At 36.1% G+C, this 16,434-nt stretch overlaps 1 protein-coding gene across 1 annotated transcript; it reads right to left on the bottom strand.

Moving 5' to 3' along the window:
- Positions 1–50: 50 nt before the first annotated feature.
- Positions 51–16,066, bottom strand: LOC118271594 (zonadhesin-like). Its single transcript, XM_035587682.2, has 6 exons — positions 15,904–16,066; positions 7,814–7,993; positions 6,618–6,830; positions 5,119–5,319; positions 2,653–2,874; positions 51–265 (listed from the first exon to the last, which is right to left on the bottom strand). Exons 1-6 carry the CDS (start codon positions 15,962–15,964, stop codon positions 51–53), a joined length of 1,092 nt encoding a protein of 363 aa, XP_035443575.2. The 5' UTR covers positions 15,965–16,066.
- Between the last annotated feature and the right edge of the window lie 368 nt (positions 16,067–16,434).

Genomic DNA, 16,434 nt, shown 5'->3' with positions numbered 1-16,434 from the left:
GCAATAAATAAAATATGGTAAAGGTAAACTTAATGTCAACATGTTATACATTAATTTTTAAAATCAACAGTCGTATTGCTCCTCTCAATACTGTTACTACACTTGTCCCTGGTGACACACATGCCGTTGGCGGTGTCCCTGATGAGGCCAATCTTGCAGTGGCAGCCTAGCACACACGTCCGTGGTCGGATACAGACGCGGGTGTCGCAGCGAAGCTCGCAGCCGTAGCGGCAGACGTACTCCTCATTTTGGGCTTTGCATTTCTCTGAAATATTGAAGAAGTTATTTGCAAATGGTTATGTCAATACTAGAGGAGTCACAGGCGCGTTACCGGTCTTTTGGTATACTATGTGCGGGGATTTGTGGATTGAGGATTAAGGATGGGAGTGGGAGCAGGGGTAAGGATTGGGCCTCCGATAGATAAGCTTTTAGATTCCGTACTTGTACTGAAAATCTTTGAAAAACCGAATAAGTCCTAATTAAAACATAATCACTGTTACATAGGTATACTATGGCGGCGACCTCTCGCGTCCGGCATTGGTTCATGGTGCGGAGCGAGGGGGACTGGGATGCCGTCTCCTCATTCTGTGAAGCAATCATGCTAGCTAAGGAGGCGGGGCGGGGGTAAAAAGAGTAGTAAGTAGTAAAAAGAGTCTGACACTCCCCCTCGCCACTTCGCCATTTTCCCCCTTAAAGGTGTCTGAATGGAATGTGGAATGCATAAAATCACTAAAAGTACACTGAGTTTTACTAAGCATTATTAATACTAACTAAGGATTACACTAAGCACTGTCATCTGTATACATTGCCTGCCTTTCAAACAAGCAGACAAGAGCATTCAGCCTGTATATTACTTTTTCTCTTTGTAATCAACAGTTGACCCACTCCCAGAGAAGAAAAAAGTAGCGAGAAAAGGAACGTGTTTTAATTTGAACGACGACGAAGCATTCACAGGACGAGCATCTCACGTTTAGGTTCACATGGCAACACATCTAGCTAAGATAATCCAGTATAAACTGATCTTTGAATGTGAACAAGGATTGTACAAAGCGAGGCCAAGACAAACTGGTTTTGTATATCACGATGAGCATGATTGTCCATTCAACAGTTTACAAAATACAAGATCTTGTCTCCTTAATGCATGCCCCGTTTTCGGGTCGTACTCTTTAAAAGGCTTTTTACGTGTCACAAATTTTTTTCTTCGCGCAACATTCTTTGTTACACCGAAATGTTTGAAGGAAGATTTTCTCTCGAACTTTTTAGTGTATTAAAAAAATGAAAAAAGTCATTCGCAAATTGCGTCTGTTATTTCTTTATTTAATTCAAAATGTAACGTTTACTGGCTTTACGAATTATCCACGAGCCTTTATATGAATTATGTTGAAAACTGAATCAATTTAAACTTTTCAGCGAATTTTGTTAACTGTGTTCTTGTTTAACGGTTAACCAGACATGAGCTTGCGATGAAAGATATTTTCATCCAAGATGGAAACGAAATGTAGACAAGATAGAATATAGACAGTAGTAGTAGTATAATAAGAAGAATATAGAAAAAATCTGATACAGTCTACATGTGTCTACATAGATAGACAGTATCAGTATTTTTCGGAGTACTTTTTTTTAGGGTAAAATTCGTTCTATGATTTCTCCTGCCAGACTCTTACTGAATAAAAACCACCCTGTTCCTACTCCCATACCCTTAGTATGGGTTACTTATACGTAAGTAGATCTAGTCTTAAATAAACAAAACCTAACTTCAAGATCATAGCCGCAAGATCATAAGGGCATGATAGATGCAGAAAGAATAAAGCCAAGTTCACACTTGTCACATAAATACCGGACCCACATGATTATCAGAGAAACACATATTAATATTCTGATCTATGGTCGCCATGGGATGACAGCACAGATTATGTATGGGTTTTTGGTAGCATTGACATTATTTGATGATAAAGGAATCTTGGTATTCAGCCTCTATGTGACAGAGGTGGCCGTGTGGGAATTGTTAGTTATTAGTGGCCATATAATCGTAATTGGAATCGTAATTCGTTTGTTTGTTAAGGTAAAATGTTGATGTTTGGTAATCGATTACCTTTATAATATAGGGAAGTCCTAAAGGGACTGGGGCACTATGTTTAAACTGGTGGATAGTAGGTGGGACATTTTGGTTATGTGTAGTGATAATAGGGGTAAATCTCTTATTCTTATTTTAATGTCCATCTTCTAGATAGGTAGATTTAAATCACATTTTTTATAATCTTAAGGAAACAAATACGGTACTTTCGAAGACATATTGATTTGAAATATCGCGTGACGTCACGATCGTAGACGTTTTATACGTAAAAATGACGTATTTGCTTCCATTCCTAAAGTTTGATTCGTTTTATCTAAGTATTGTTATCTTATATAACATAATAAAAAAATACGAGTCTAATATTTTGTCTTTACCTAACTGATGAACTAAATAGTTTTTAATATTCATACCTCGTCATCATCCTTTAATGTAATATGTTAGATAACTAATCTTTTTGATAAAGTCGTAGGTTAAATGATATGGTTGGGGTATCATTTTGCACTTCTTAAATCTACCTTAGTTAGTAACTAACCTCTTGTTACTTACTATGAGGCCACAAAATTCAAAAACATCCTTACGTGGATAACAATCCTTAGCTTCAACGCAGTGTCCACTATGATGCCTTAGTAAATGGGGTCGGCAGAGACACCCTCGAGTGCACACCTTGATGGGGCAGGAAGGCGATGGGTTGGAACAGCTGGGCTCGCACCACCCGCAGGAGAAGTACTCCTCGTCAGGGGCGCAGTCTTCGATGGACGGCTCCTGGTAGTCCCGGACTATTGGACCCACCATTACTTCGGCTGGAATAAAGATCATGAATGTTGCTTCTAGGCTTTGGAATAGGATTGGAATTGGATTTAATTATATGAGCTCTTTTCTTATTAAATGTATATTGTGACGCCTTTTATCCCAGAATGGGTAGACAGATGTGTAAATTACGGTACGTGAGTTTTAGTTTTAACCACCCTCTAGTATTAAAAGTCTAATTTCTATGGTGCTTGGCGATTGGGCTTTTCCCAGTTGTGCAGTCTCTTTTGTGCCCTTGGGCTTAATTCATTCTGTCCCCTGCATTAAATTCACCGAGGGAAGTGGAAACTATCGTTTTCTTTTTCTTCTCCTCTAATTATTTCTTCTGATTTATTTCACTGCGTAATGCCGCTGTACAATGTACACCCAGTTTTCACGATTTGTGTTATAGGTAACCTTTACGGAATAGAAGGCGTATTGTTATGTTATGATAACCGCGTCTTATGTGTTCATTAACTAACTAGTTTTGGTTAAATAAGCCACTTTGTTGCAGCGTGCAATTAGTGATGTGTAACGGTATTACGAAATATTGTGCGTCTCTGTGTATGTGGTTATGAACACTTTAAGTGATTGTGCTAATTATTATACAACGTGTTATCAGTACCCTTACTACGAGTTTGCTTTACGTTTAAAGTAATCGAAACGAGAGCGCGTTCGACGCTCTGATTGGTTGGTTTATTCGGGCCGGCCAATCAGAGGGCTTAGTACGAGGCTGATTTAGTTGACGCGAATGAACCAACCAATCAGAATGCCGAACGCACTCGTTTCGAATATTTTAAACGTAAAGCAGACTTGTACTAACGGTACTGATTGGTTGATTTCATCGAGCTAGCCCATCAGAGCGCTAATCGTGTTCTTGTTTCGATTACTTTAAATGTAAGAGTACAATTTCAAGTTTCAAGCTATTTTACTTACAAGTTACATTACAAGGAGATAAGAGTTGACATAAATGTTATTTTTAGTATAAGACCTGAAAGTGCTAGAGGGAAGAGGGTAAGTACTCGTTGTACATACGTTATTCATGACACAGCCAATTAGGCGCCAGTGTTGTAGTTGTAGAACAAGAAAAAAATATAGAGTAAGTAGGTACTAAATTTCGAAAATAAATTTAAATTTAGGATTTTTAAGAGTAAGTGTCTTGGTTTATGTAATCTTGAAATCTTGAGTAATCAAGCAATTAATAAAAGGTAAAGAAGAAACAAGAAAATACATTGATTAACACTTTATTTAATTTTATCCTTATATTCTTAACTTACAGTACTAAAATAAATAAATATTTACTTAATTACATAACAGCCAAAGAGTTAATACATAGAGTTCTTCTTTCGATAAAGCTTTAAATAAAAACAAATTAAATAATATGGTAACACAAATTACAAAGGTGCCGGAAAGATAGATAAAAGAAAAGACATAACAATATCAAGAAGTAAATACATTTGTTATTTTTTTGGTAAAACATGAAAATAATAAATTGTGACAGAGACATGAAAATACATTTTTTTTTCAAACCAACAAAGTTATCTATTATTGCACAATAAAACATTATAGCACAAACATATTTTTTACATAAAAAAATAAAAAGAAAACACATTTCACAAAATAATAAAGCACAGATATGTAAAAGTTTACAGTAATTAGGTTAGTTAACACTTTATAAGGTCCAATACTTGTAGTACCTATATCTACATCATAGAAGAAAGTTAAAGACGATCTCAAAGTTTTTAAAAGAATTAGATACAGGTGAAAATTTCCCAAAAATTGTGCTTAATATAGAAAAAGGAATAAATATTTAAAGAAAATCATTTATTTGTTTCACACGCAAATCAACGACCAAAGCACAGAGAAATACTGTAATAGTATATTATAATAATAAAGAAGAGACATGCACCCAGCATGTCTCAAATCTGTACCGAAATGGACACCAGTACCCTTAGTACAAATTTGCTTTACTTTTAACGGCGCTCTGGTAGGTTGGTTTATTCGACCCGATCAATTAGAGCGGCCGAGCGCGCTCTCGTTTCGATTTCGTTAAACGTAAAGCAAACTCGTACTAAGAGTTCTTCTTGGATTCTAAGTTGTTCATCATGCGCAAGAAAGACCTTACGTACTTTTCTACAGAAGAATCAAATATCTACAGAGAATTTTACAAAAAAGTCTACTTCTAAATAAAATTAACATTATACAAGACAGTTACAGCCAGATATTTGAGAAGATCCCATTTAGTTCATCCCAGTTACCTTTTGGACAGTCTTCTAGCTTGACGCATTGGCCATTGGGGGACTGGACGTAGCCTTCTTCACAGAAGCAGCCCATGGCGCAAGGTGTTGGGCATTTGGGGTTGGGGTTACTGCAGGTCTTGGCACAGGTCTCACAGCGCTTGTACACCTGGTGCTCGCTACAGGTCATCTGGTATTGAATTGGCTTTGGGTCTGGAATTTCTGTACAATGTGTTTTTGTTAGAGAGAGAATTTGTGATAGGTCGTCGTTGGTTTCTTAATTTACAGTAAATACATCTTACCGCCGTACTCAGAGTCATTTAATGGTTACTTTACCCAGTCCTTAGCAATTGTTTTCGGAACAAAATCGTTACTAAGGAATAGTTTAAGTAACCTTTAAATGTCTCTGAGTACGGCAGTTAGATTACAAAACGAAAATATAAAGTTAGGTGTCATATACAATTCCTTGTGAAACAGTTTTCAACAGCTTAATTCTTTGGTATACAAATTTTTAAGTCAATAAGAAAGCAGTAAATTTTAGACAATGCATAAATAGGTATAATTAAGAAGATTAAATTAGGTCTGATCTTCTTTGTAGGAGACACAGAAGAAGAGTAGCCACAGCATGCAGAGAGAAGAAAGAAGGCAAGGAAGGTCTTCGGCAAGAGATCGGCAGGCCAGTAGTTCATAAGCTAGTATTCAATGTCTGCAAAGAAACGTATTGTTAAGTTACTTAAACTTGGATAGAAAGAAGTTCCACTTTTATATTAAGTTACTATCCCAATTCTATTCAATCCAATACTATAGGGTTGTTCCGATTTTGAAGCAGCTACAGCATTTACCGCTGGAATCTTGGTTAAGAGAGCTACCTACGTTAGCATCCTTAAAAACAATTGAATTAGTCGACTGCACAAATGCTTCTAGTACTAAGTGTCCATTGAGCAACAAATTCTGCTTTGATGTCCAATTTAATCAAAGATCCTTTTATAAATTTCCCCTTTTATAATTTTATACGCCCTTTATACGCCCCATCCAGAATAACAGACAAAAACCAAAAATCATCATCAATAGCCTATTAATGGCCACTGCTAACCAAAGCCTCTTCTCACATGGATAAGGTTTAAGCGTTAATCACCACGCTTGCTTGCAAAACCAAAAATACAAAGCGATAGGTACTCATGCATCTTGCAAAGCTGTTATTTGCCAAACTAAGTAATGCATTAAGATAATAATCAAAGTATGTCTGTATTCTGTTTTAATATTTAAACAATAGTAACTCTTGGACATTTTCTTATGTCTAAATTAGAAGAACACAATGTATGATCATGATACCCTGACCTCCTAACAAGGAAGTAAGTCAAGATCGCATTTAACGATAAGAGAGATCCGCAAAGAGTTGCTCCGTGCGGGAATCGAACCCGCAACACGTTGCGCGGCAGCCAGGGGCCCAGCCACCACCGCATCAACCGTGCAGGGAACATAATTATATCTAACCTTAATAAATTAATAAAAAAACTCACTATTAGAGCATTTGTCCTTTGGAACACAGATGCCATCTTTGTCCCGAAGTAGCCCGTCTTTGCAGAAGCACCCTCTGGCGCACTGGGCAGGGCAGATGGGATTGGGGTTCTCACAGGTCTTGTGGCAGGGCTCACAGAACCTGTACTCCTCGTTGTCTGGACACCGGCCCCCATTGGGGCGGGGCTCCGTCGTGTCCTGCTTGTAGGCTGATACTGGAAATGGGGTAGGCATTTGTTAAGTCTGCTTGTGATTACGTATTTTATTAATAAAATGATCTCACATAATTGAAGCAAATAAACAATGTAATCACTTTTATTATTGTGCATCTAATTTAAAAAGAGTAATCTGTGGAGTTTATTGTTTGTTCTTCTACACTTTGGAACGAGCAAAGAGCTTCACTAGAGGAATGACTGACAGACAGACATTTTGTTTATTTTTTAATATTATAATATTTGTTTTGACGTTCAAAAGGTTCCCGGTCAATTTGAAATAAATAATTTTGTCTTTTGACTTTGATCGTGATTATCATAAAAAACCTTTTCAAAAATCAATGTGCAATAGTTATCGCCAGACATTGTATGTTGTGTTATATGGTTGTAATGTAACGCAGGTACAAATGATGAATTCGTTATTGCAATCATGGTAATGTAATGGCATAGCAGCGAAAATCATGAATATTAAATAAAGTGGTCGAAGCTTTGATGGATACAACCATTAATGAACAATTTTAATCTGTTAATTCATTCATTCATCCTTTAATCACTTAAATTGTTAATGGTAATTTATATTGACTATATGATTTTCTGTGTTTGTAATGGGATTGTATAATTGTACTGGTCTGCAGATGTTATTCTTTTTTGAGGGGGCAAAATCATCAAATGGCTTCTCCCGCCTTGGGTGAGGTTAGGATTGTTATTTTATTAGACTCTTACTGACTGAAAACCACCCCGTTCCTACTCCTGCTTTTGGAGCCGGACCCCGGTAAAAGGACTAGGACTACCTAGTCCTAGGCCTAGGCCAAAGTATTTTAAGTCCGGCGCGTCGCAGGGACTTGAACAACTGTCTTGGATACCGCAACGAAATAAATCAGAACAATAAGAGGAGAAGAAAAGAAAACGATAGTTGTCACTTCTTTTTAGTTAGTAGATTTAGTTAGGTAGTGTTAAACATCTAGCTCCTAGGTATAAGCACTTACAAATAGGAGGACAGTCAGCCAGTTTGATGCAGTTGCCTTCATCATCGCGAACCTGTCCCTCTTCGCAGAAGCAGCCGGGCCGGCAGACGGCCTTGCAGTCCGGCGCCGGGTCCCGGCACGTGCGCGGACATCCACACACCAGGAGCTTCTCGAATGGCTTGCATAGTGATGCTACTTGCCCTGGAAACAAGATTAAAGTTGGTAAATGATATCAATCATCATTGATGGCATGGTCATGGTGGCCTGAATGTTTAAGACATCATGCATGAGAGTGTGGATCCGAAACTTACCAACGGCAAAGTACTAATTATACATTTTCCGAGTTACCTATATGTACGTTTTAAGATTATTTGTATAGAGCTATCAAAACGATCAGCTGTAGATTAGATCTATTGAAATAAAACTAAAATCGAAGTTCGAGAGATTAATGAATTACATAGTGTGGGAGAGCCGTGCTTCGGCACGAATGGGCCGACTCGACCGTATTGATATTATGGTCACATAAAAAACCGGCGTGAAACAACGCTTGCGTTGTGTGAGGTTACCAGAGGCCCAATTCCCCCTCTCCAATCTCCCCAATCCTCGATTCCCCAACTTAAATTCCTTAAATTCCCAACCCCCAAAAGGCCGGCAACGCACTTGTAACGCATCGGGTGTTTCGGGTGTCTATGGACGGTGGTGATGATGGCTGTTACATTTTTATTAAATTATTACATTCACCAACTCTTCATATAGTTTTTACACACACAAAGAAATGTAACACTTTCTCAAACCAACAATTACTATAATTAAGATTCAACACACACATACATACATAGTACATAACCAATTTTTTTAATTATCCCAACTATACACCATCAATTTCGAAGTACATTGACAATTTAATTACTCAAATACATTTTGACGTGCGTACCTGACCCGCATTCGATTGAAAAATCAATTAATTTAATTTACTGAGCCGTGTAATCGATCGCTGGGAGATCTGATCATTATTAAGATAGTACAAATTTATTGGTAGATGGATTAATGCCTTTCTTTATTTATAGACTGGCTTCTGCCAGTGGCTTCACTCGTATGTATAACTGACTAAAAGTTACTCCTTAGTACATCAGCTACCTGTCAATAAAAGTCCCGTCAGAATCGGTCCAGCCATTTCAAAGATTAGCCGGAACAAACAGACTGACAGACAAAAATTTTAGGTTGACTGGAAGATAATACCTAGATAGCAATATACAGATCGTAAACTTAAATAATTTTTTTTTTTATTTAATTTAATTATAACATTAGTGTTTAGATGTAAGTCGTAATGTTACAACTACTGGTTGTCCAAATAAGTAATAAATAAATAAATAGAAGCAATCTATTAATTAAACTGATTATAAAAATTTCATTGGTTGGCAGTCAACGAGATAACGTAAATTAGAGTTTAACTCTCACTGAGAGTTTACAAAACCATAAACTCTCTACTTCTTCAATGAGACTGAATCTGAATACAAGTAAACTTCAATAGATCAATCTATCATTCACAATCCATAGCCTCGATCCATCAACTAGATAGCTAGATTCGCTATCTAGGTTCCCTAAATATCACTGTCAAGTATTCAAAACATACAGACAAGTGCAATTGAAACCAGGTAATCACAAATATCAGAATGAAAGGGATACACATCAATCAATGAAATTTCACTTCGATTTCTTTGTAAGACCGGTTCAAGTTTACTAATAATTGCTGTCAGTCTGTCTGTCCGACTGTAAACTGATTGGCAGTATTTGCTTTTAAACAATGACTTGTTTTGTGTGTTGATGTACGTGGAAACTATGTTTTGTAGTCAAGGTCTTTGGTGATATAGTGTAGATCTTAATGTGAGTCGTTTTTATGTTATTTTTGTGTGTAGTTTTGTCATGAATCTATGTATTTAGTTATATAGTGTGGCTAGAAATGAGTAGACGTGCGGGAGTGCAGTCAGAATTTATATATGGTTAAGTTAGATTAGGTTAAGTTAAGCACAACTAAGTTTATTTCTATGAATAGCATTAATTAAATGTATAACTTGAGATAACTAAGTCGAAGAATTGGTTTGAAAACAGTACTCAGATTGAATGTTACATCGATGTGGTTTTTTTTTTCAGGGGGCAAATCATCTTATTGGAGAAGTGTGAAGTGTCAGACTCTTTCTGACTAAAAACCACCCCATTCCTACTTCTTCTTTTCGAGCCGGAGCCCCGGTAAACCCGCTACCCGTGGCATGATAAATGATAAAATAATGTGGTAATGATAAAATATGAATGAAGCCTACAATCTAATAGACTTCTATAATTTTGAGACCAAAACAAAAGAAATACTGCTTTGTAACAATACAGTAAAAATTTAGGTTAAAGACGACATAAAGTTACAATGCAAATTGAAATCATTAAGTTTTACGGAGTGGTATTTAATTTGGTAATAACCTAATTAAGTGCAGCTACATAAAACGTTTAATGGCAACGAATAAAAGTTGTAAATGTGCAATTGTTTGTTGTTATAGTTGTTTCATTATTTGTGGACAGGTTTTTAAGGAAATGACAATGCGGTTGATACATTAAGATACTCGTTAATATGCATATGTAATGTGTAACGAATTGTATGTAGGTGATACTATTATGACAGTGGGAATACGAGGGTGCTTTTCCACCAGAGATGTGCTATGCTACGTTGCTGTGGATGCGATTGGCTTCCACTAATCGTATTCATTAGACTCAGCTTAGTTTATGTTTATGATATGGAAAGATGCGTCCTATGGATACGTGCTATGGACGGCTTCCCTACCATCAATACATCGCATACTCGACCTGCGCATCTTTTTTGCGATGGCACATCTTCATAGTACAGCTACATACGAAACGTGAATGCGTTCGCCGCTCGTTAAACGTAAAACAGAATCGTACTAAGCCCTCTAAACCTTTAAAACTTCGATCTCCAACCCTGTTCAGTGTTCAGCTTGGATATAGGATGGTATATGTTTTCAAGTCTACTTAGGAGATCCGGAGCTGCGGACTGCCTAGCGGGTTTTCCGAGGCTCCGGCTCGAAAATCAAGAGTTAGAACGGGGTAGTTTTTAGTCATTAAGAGTCTAACACTCTCTCTCGCCTCGCTCAAGGCGGGAGAAGTCATTGGATGATTTTCCCCCTTAAAAAAAGTCTACTTAGGAGTTTCATAGCTTCATAGTACAGTCATAAATGGCTAGCTGTTCATGGATACCAGTGATTTAATAATAGGTGGATTTGATTGATTTTAGTGACACTGTCTTACTGTTAATTTATGATTTCTATATCAAGTAGGTAGCAAATAAATTGAATATTGAAGGACATTGATACCATAGGTAACGGGTTCTCTACTATGTGGTTATTTATCTTGATCGTGTGAAATCATTTGCATAACAAAGGCCGGCTAGAGTTTGTTTAAGTGTTTATTTTTATTGTGTTTTAATAAAAATGTTTGCGAGAGTATATAATTTTGTATGAAACCAGTGGCTCTGACTTTGATCAAGCACTATCTCTTTACTTTACCGTTGAATAGGGTAGTATTCTATCTAATTATTTAATGTCCGTCTGGTAGATTATTTTGAAACATTAGACACGTATAAACTTTGTTTTCTTACAAAATTAAATACTTTCGAAGATACATTGTTTTGAAATATCGTGTGTCGTCATGATTTCTATATTTATTTTAAGGTACCGTGATGTATTCAACTATTGTTTCACGTCAGTTGTCTGTGAGGCACCGTGGTATCACTCCGCCGAGCTGGCCTATTAGTACCCAATCAGGCTCTTCTACATTTAAATTTGTATTGTAATCTAATCTTAGCATTAATTGTAATCTAGGAAAAAGAATGTTACCAGACACAATAATTAAGATTCGGAAATCCATCCAATCTATTAGCAAGCATTTGGTTTGAATCAGATATCAAACTGACGACGTAAAGACCGCTACTATAAGGAAGTTGGCATTTTAGGTACTTTATAATTATTTGATTGCATTAATTACATCACAGTTCGGATGTCGTCGGTGCATCCCCCTTTCTTTGCACGTGACGTAAGCGAGTGGCGCCATTATTCTTGCCATTCTTGTAATTTGGAGACTTTTAAACCTAACGGACTTCGAAAGTAATCCAATAAAGAGATTTTATTGATTTTTACCTTATGCCTCATATTAAGATTGTTTTCCTTAAAGATTTTGGTAGATATGTAGAGTAAATTCACTTGTCTACCGTTATTTAGTGTCCTTGGGGTCGATCCAAAATATCAACAGCTTATAAGTGGCCACTGCTGATCAAAGGTGTCTTCTCGCACGGAGAAGGTTTGAGCATTAATCACCACGCTTGCTCAAGGCGGGTTGGCGATTTTAATGTTATTATTAGAAGTTATAAGACCTGGTTTCCTCACGATGTTTTCCTTCATCATTAGTCAATGTTGTAATCAATCTTAGAATGTACATATAACTTGGAAAAAGCCATATTGGTACATTGCCGTTGGTAGGTTTCGAACCCTCATGAATGAGAAGCAAGTGTCTTACACCCGTATACTCAAACGCTACTTAATTTTAAGTTGTACTTAAATATCGTGCTATCTATGTTATTTTATAAAGAATTGATAGTGACAAAACTACATTTGAGATCGTCTTAAAATTGAGTAGCGTTTGTGTATTCGGGCACTAAACTTCCGGGCCACCATGACATGTAAGCATACTTACATATTTCACGAAAAATCCTATTTTGTTTTTGACCCTTAACCCGTAGCTTGTTGGTACGTAGATCTAAACGAGAGTCTATGTATTTTCTATTGTCTACTGTAGCGGTTGTTAAGATGTTAATCTTGTCCATAATTCAAGATAGAAGTTTTGTATATTCATTCAAACACTAACAGATAAAACATAGTTCTAGATTTGGTCTACTTAGCTTAACCTAAAGACCTAGAAATAATAAAGATAAATATCTTTAACCATTAATTCAATAGCAAAAAACTCCATAGAATAGACACTACCATGCATTCACTATACAACATGCACATACAAAATAACTGATTCTGTTTGTACATGGATATTAAAATAACTACATAATTGTCGGTCATCGTTCTCAAGGCATTTCGTCGGTACATTTTTATTAAATTAAATCATCTTTATGACGCTTAAATTGCTGGCCATTTACTTGGTCCTTTGGTACAAAATATGTCTTTAATTAAGACTTTGGAGTTTATAATTATATAGAATTAAGTCAAAACGTCACTCTGTATGGTTGTTTCTTTTTTATTTTGGTGTCTACTCGTTATGTAGATCCGACCCGGAGCTGCGGTCTGCCTAGCGGGTTACCGGGGCTCCGGCTCGAAGGGCAGGAGTAGGAACGGGGTGGTTTCTAGTCAGTAAGAGTCTGATACTTCCTCTCGCTTCGCCCAAGGCGAGAGAAGCCATACTCAGACCTTAATGATTACTTAACCCAGGTTAAGTTATCATTAAATTAGTCCTTATGAATTATTTTCGATACAAAATCATTACTAAGGAATAGTTTAAGTAATCATAAAATCTCTCTGAGTGTGGTAGTAAGACTTACATTGCGTTGTAATGACATTTGAGCTTTATAAAAGGTCAAATGGCTTGGTTTGTCCTATGTGATGAAACCTTCAACATTGAGAGCATACTGGGAAAACCCAGTCTTAATAAGTGATATCATAAATGTGAAAGATTGGCCTTGACACAATTTCGTTTGAAAGATATGTTTAATTTTATCTTTTGCTACTTAGACTGACACAGACTTACTGCCATACCATATAGTAACGATTTTGTTCCGAAAACAAATACTACAGACTGGGTTAAGTAACCATTTAGTCTTTGAGTACTACAGTTAGCGAGATATTGAGAATTTATATGGGTTTAGATCGTGGATAGATAGAATAGAATAGATTGTAATAATTGAGTAAAAATAATGTAATTGAGTAAATAATTCAAAAAACATGGATTTACCTGAAAGTTGGCATGTTTATTTAGCGCGGGTTACTTTGGATTATTTTTAACTATGGTAAACGTAGATGAAGCTACGGTTTTTATCACATGCTCATTAACCATACAACGATACAATTGTATGTTGTATTTTTTATGCGGATATTGTCATAGTTAACATTTGTTTATTTGTATTGACTTTTGTTTGTATGTTTTGTTTAATGTACCTAAGTAGCTCCTCTATCGCATTCGATTAAAGCTGTAATAATTTAGAAAAATAAATAAATAAAACATTGTAATCAGATCATATCTTTGGTTGTAACCTTCGATTGCATCGTGAACAATATGTACATAATATGTTATATTATGGAATATAGGTATTGTATATCTACTTAATATTCATATTACACACTTTTGAGTAAACTTAGATATGATCTATATCGCGTCGGATTTTCCATAAAGGGTTGCTAATTCCACAATATAGAATCGTTATATTTTTAAATTCTTAATATAAGTAGGAGCAACTCTTCAAATTAAGCGAATTATCCTGCACTTTATTCCGAGAACAATTTCCTATTAATTAAAAGTAAAAAAAGCTATATCGATCGAATTGATTGATGATACGGTGAAAATGGAGCGATGAGGAGATATCTGACTGAAGATTTAGTTTAAAACTATGATGTCCAAGCTCTTTTATGAAAAAATAATGTTCTATGTTATTCCTAATGCATAAACCATACAATAACTACAAAGGACCGATCGATATATTACTAAATCTAATTACCATATTCGCTATAAATTGCAATGGAATTATTCCATTGGCACTTAGTAATAAACAATAAAATAGGTATTAAACGTAATATGATAATATCTAAATAGTTTAAAGCTATGAACAACATATTAAGTCGAGGAACAATCACGATTCGTGATTTATAACACTAACTTTATTTTGTGAATTAAATTTATAAGTAACATCAAGATTATGACAAGATAGCAGTTTTAAAAATTGATTGTCGGACTTACGAATTTGTTTTGATATTCCTGAGAATTCAGAGATCGGATCAGATATCATATTAAGTTTGTTTTTTATCAACGAATAAGTGGTTTTGAATTTTTGATTGATATTTGGATTTGGACATTCATGTTTGTAAGCTGTGTTTTCCGTGACAGTATAATACTTTTGAGGGGGGAAAATCATCCAATAACGTCTCCCGCCTTGGGCGAGGCGAGAAGGAGTGTCAGACTCTTACTGACTAAAAAGCACCCTGTTCCTACTCCTGCTTTTCGAGCCGGAGCCCCGATAAACACGTTAGGCAGTCCGCAGATCCGGGATAGTAGTAGGATACTGCAAGTCACACGAGACCCTGTCATACCATGAAAATGATAAACCTTATCATTTTCAACACACGAGAGTGGAGGTAATGGCAAAGCCATTTCTCTTATGTAGACTATGACTGTCACGAGCTGTAGGTAGATGATGTTTAGTGTTCTTATAGTATATTCAAGTTTCAAATTTAAGCATATTGAAAGACTAACTTCCACTAAGCTACCACTAGTTAACACGAGGAAAACCGATATTTTTACAATATAAAAGTATCGTGCTAATATTATAAATGCAAATGATTGTGTCTTTGGTAGTTAATCACGTCAAAATGGCTAAAGGGATCAGGGGTAAATTATGGTCTGGAAAAACACAAACACTTTTTATCCCACGGGACCGCAGACGAAACCGCTGGCAGACGCTAGTTTAACATAAAATATTTGTAGGTAATGTAGTTTTGGGGACGCTAAAAATCGATACAGAAAATCCCACTCAATAATTTCGAAGTTTCTTAACTCTTTAACACAAGTTTCTGATCGGAAAACTAGAGGTCATCCTTTTTCGGTCTTTAATATTTTTTGTATCATTAAAATAAGGGCTAAGCCTTAAACAACTTACGGATCTAAAGACCACTTAACCAACTAGTTAAAATTAACATTATAAAATTGTTTATATACTCATAACATACGATACTTAACTACATAATATGCAAAATCACTCTTAAATCTGTTTGGTCCCTTCACAAAAGCTTAAGCCGACCTTTAACCACTTTTATTGCATATAAAAATAAATTCTCACATACCTTGTACTCCGTAAACGACGACAGCAACAAACAGACAAACAAAAATCACTCGAGACTCCATACTGACAGGTGGTCACTGTTACACTGATCGTGCGCGGGCGCAGGTCGCTTATATCTCGCTCTAAAGGAGGGAGTGATGCGCACGCGACTATGGGATTACTAACACGATTAATGCAGATATTTAATGTGTTCTTTGTCAAGGATTTTTTATTGAAGATTATTTATTGATTTGCGGGATTTCCTATATCTATGTTGCTGGAAGTTTTCCTGAAATCTAAGAGAGTTTTTGTCAGGTAATGCCGGCATTATGTGTGTTGTTGTCTTCATAAAGGACCACCTGGGAGTTGAACTTATTTTTGTTTCAAATGTAAAGTGTGGGCGAAAATTATGATTTAATTTCCAAATTTCAATTCCCCAAATAGGGGCTCAACAAGTGGGGAGTAGGTGGAGCGTTGTAAATTTGACACTACAGACATGGATTTTGTGTGCATATCATGTCCTTAAAAATTATGATATCTTAGGAACGGAAAT

This window comes from Spodoptera frugiperda, chromosome 5, assembly GCF_023101765.2.
Source record: "Spodoptera frugiperda isolate SF20-4 chromosome 5, AGI-APGP_CSIRO_Sfru_2.0, whole genome shotgun sequence".
NCBI classification, from domain to species: domain Eukaryota; kingdom Metazoa; phylum Arthropoda; class Insecta; order Lepidoptera; family Noctuidae; genus Spodoptera; species Spodoptera frugiperda.
The sequence above is the reverse complement of the archived record's forward strand: the minus strand, read 5'-3'. Positions and strand labels throughout refer to the sequence as shown.

Coding starts and splice junctions, on each gene's coding strand:
- LOC118271594 (XM_035587682.2), bottom strand. CDS start 15,964: ATGGAGTCTCGAGTGATTTTTGTTTGTCTGTTTGTTGCTGTCGTCGTT. Junction 5,320..6,617: donor AAAGGACAAATGCTCTAATA/GTGAGTTTTTTT, acceptor CACATTGTACAG/AAATTCCAGACCCAAAGCCA. Junction 2,875..5,118: donor GCTAGAAGACTGTCCAAAAG/GTAACTGGGATG, acceptor TCTTTATTCCAG/CCGAAGTAATGGTGGGTCCA.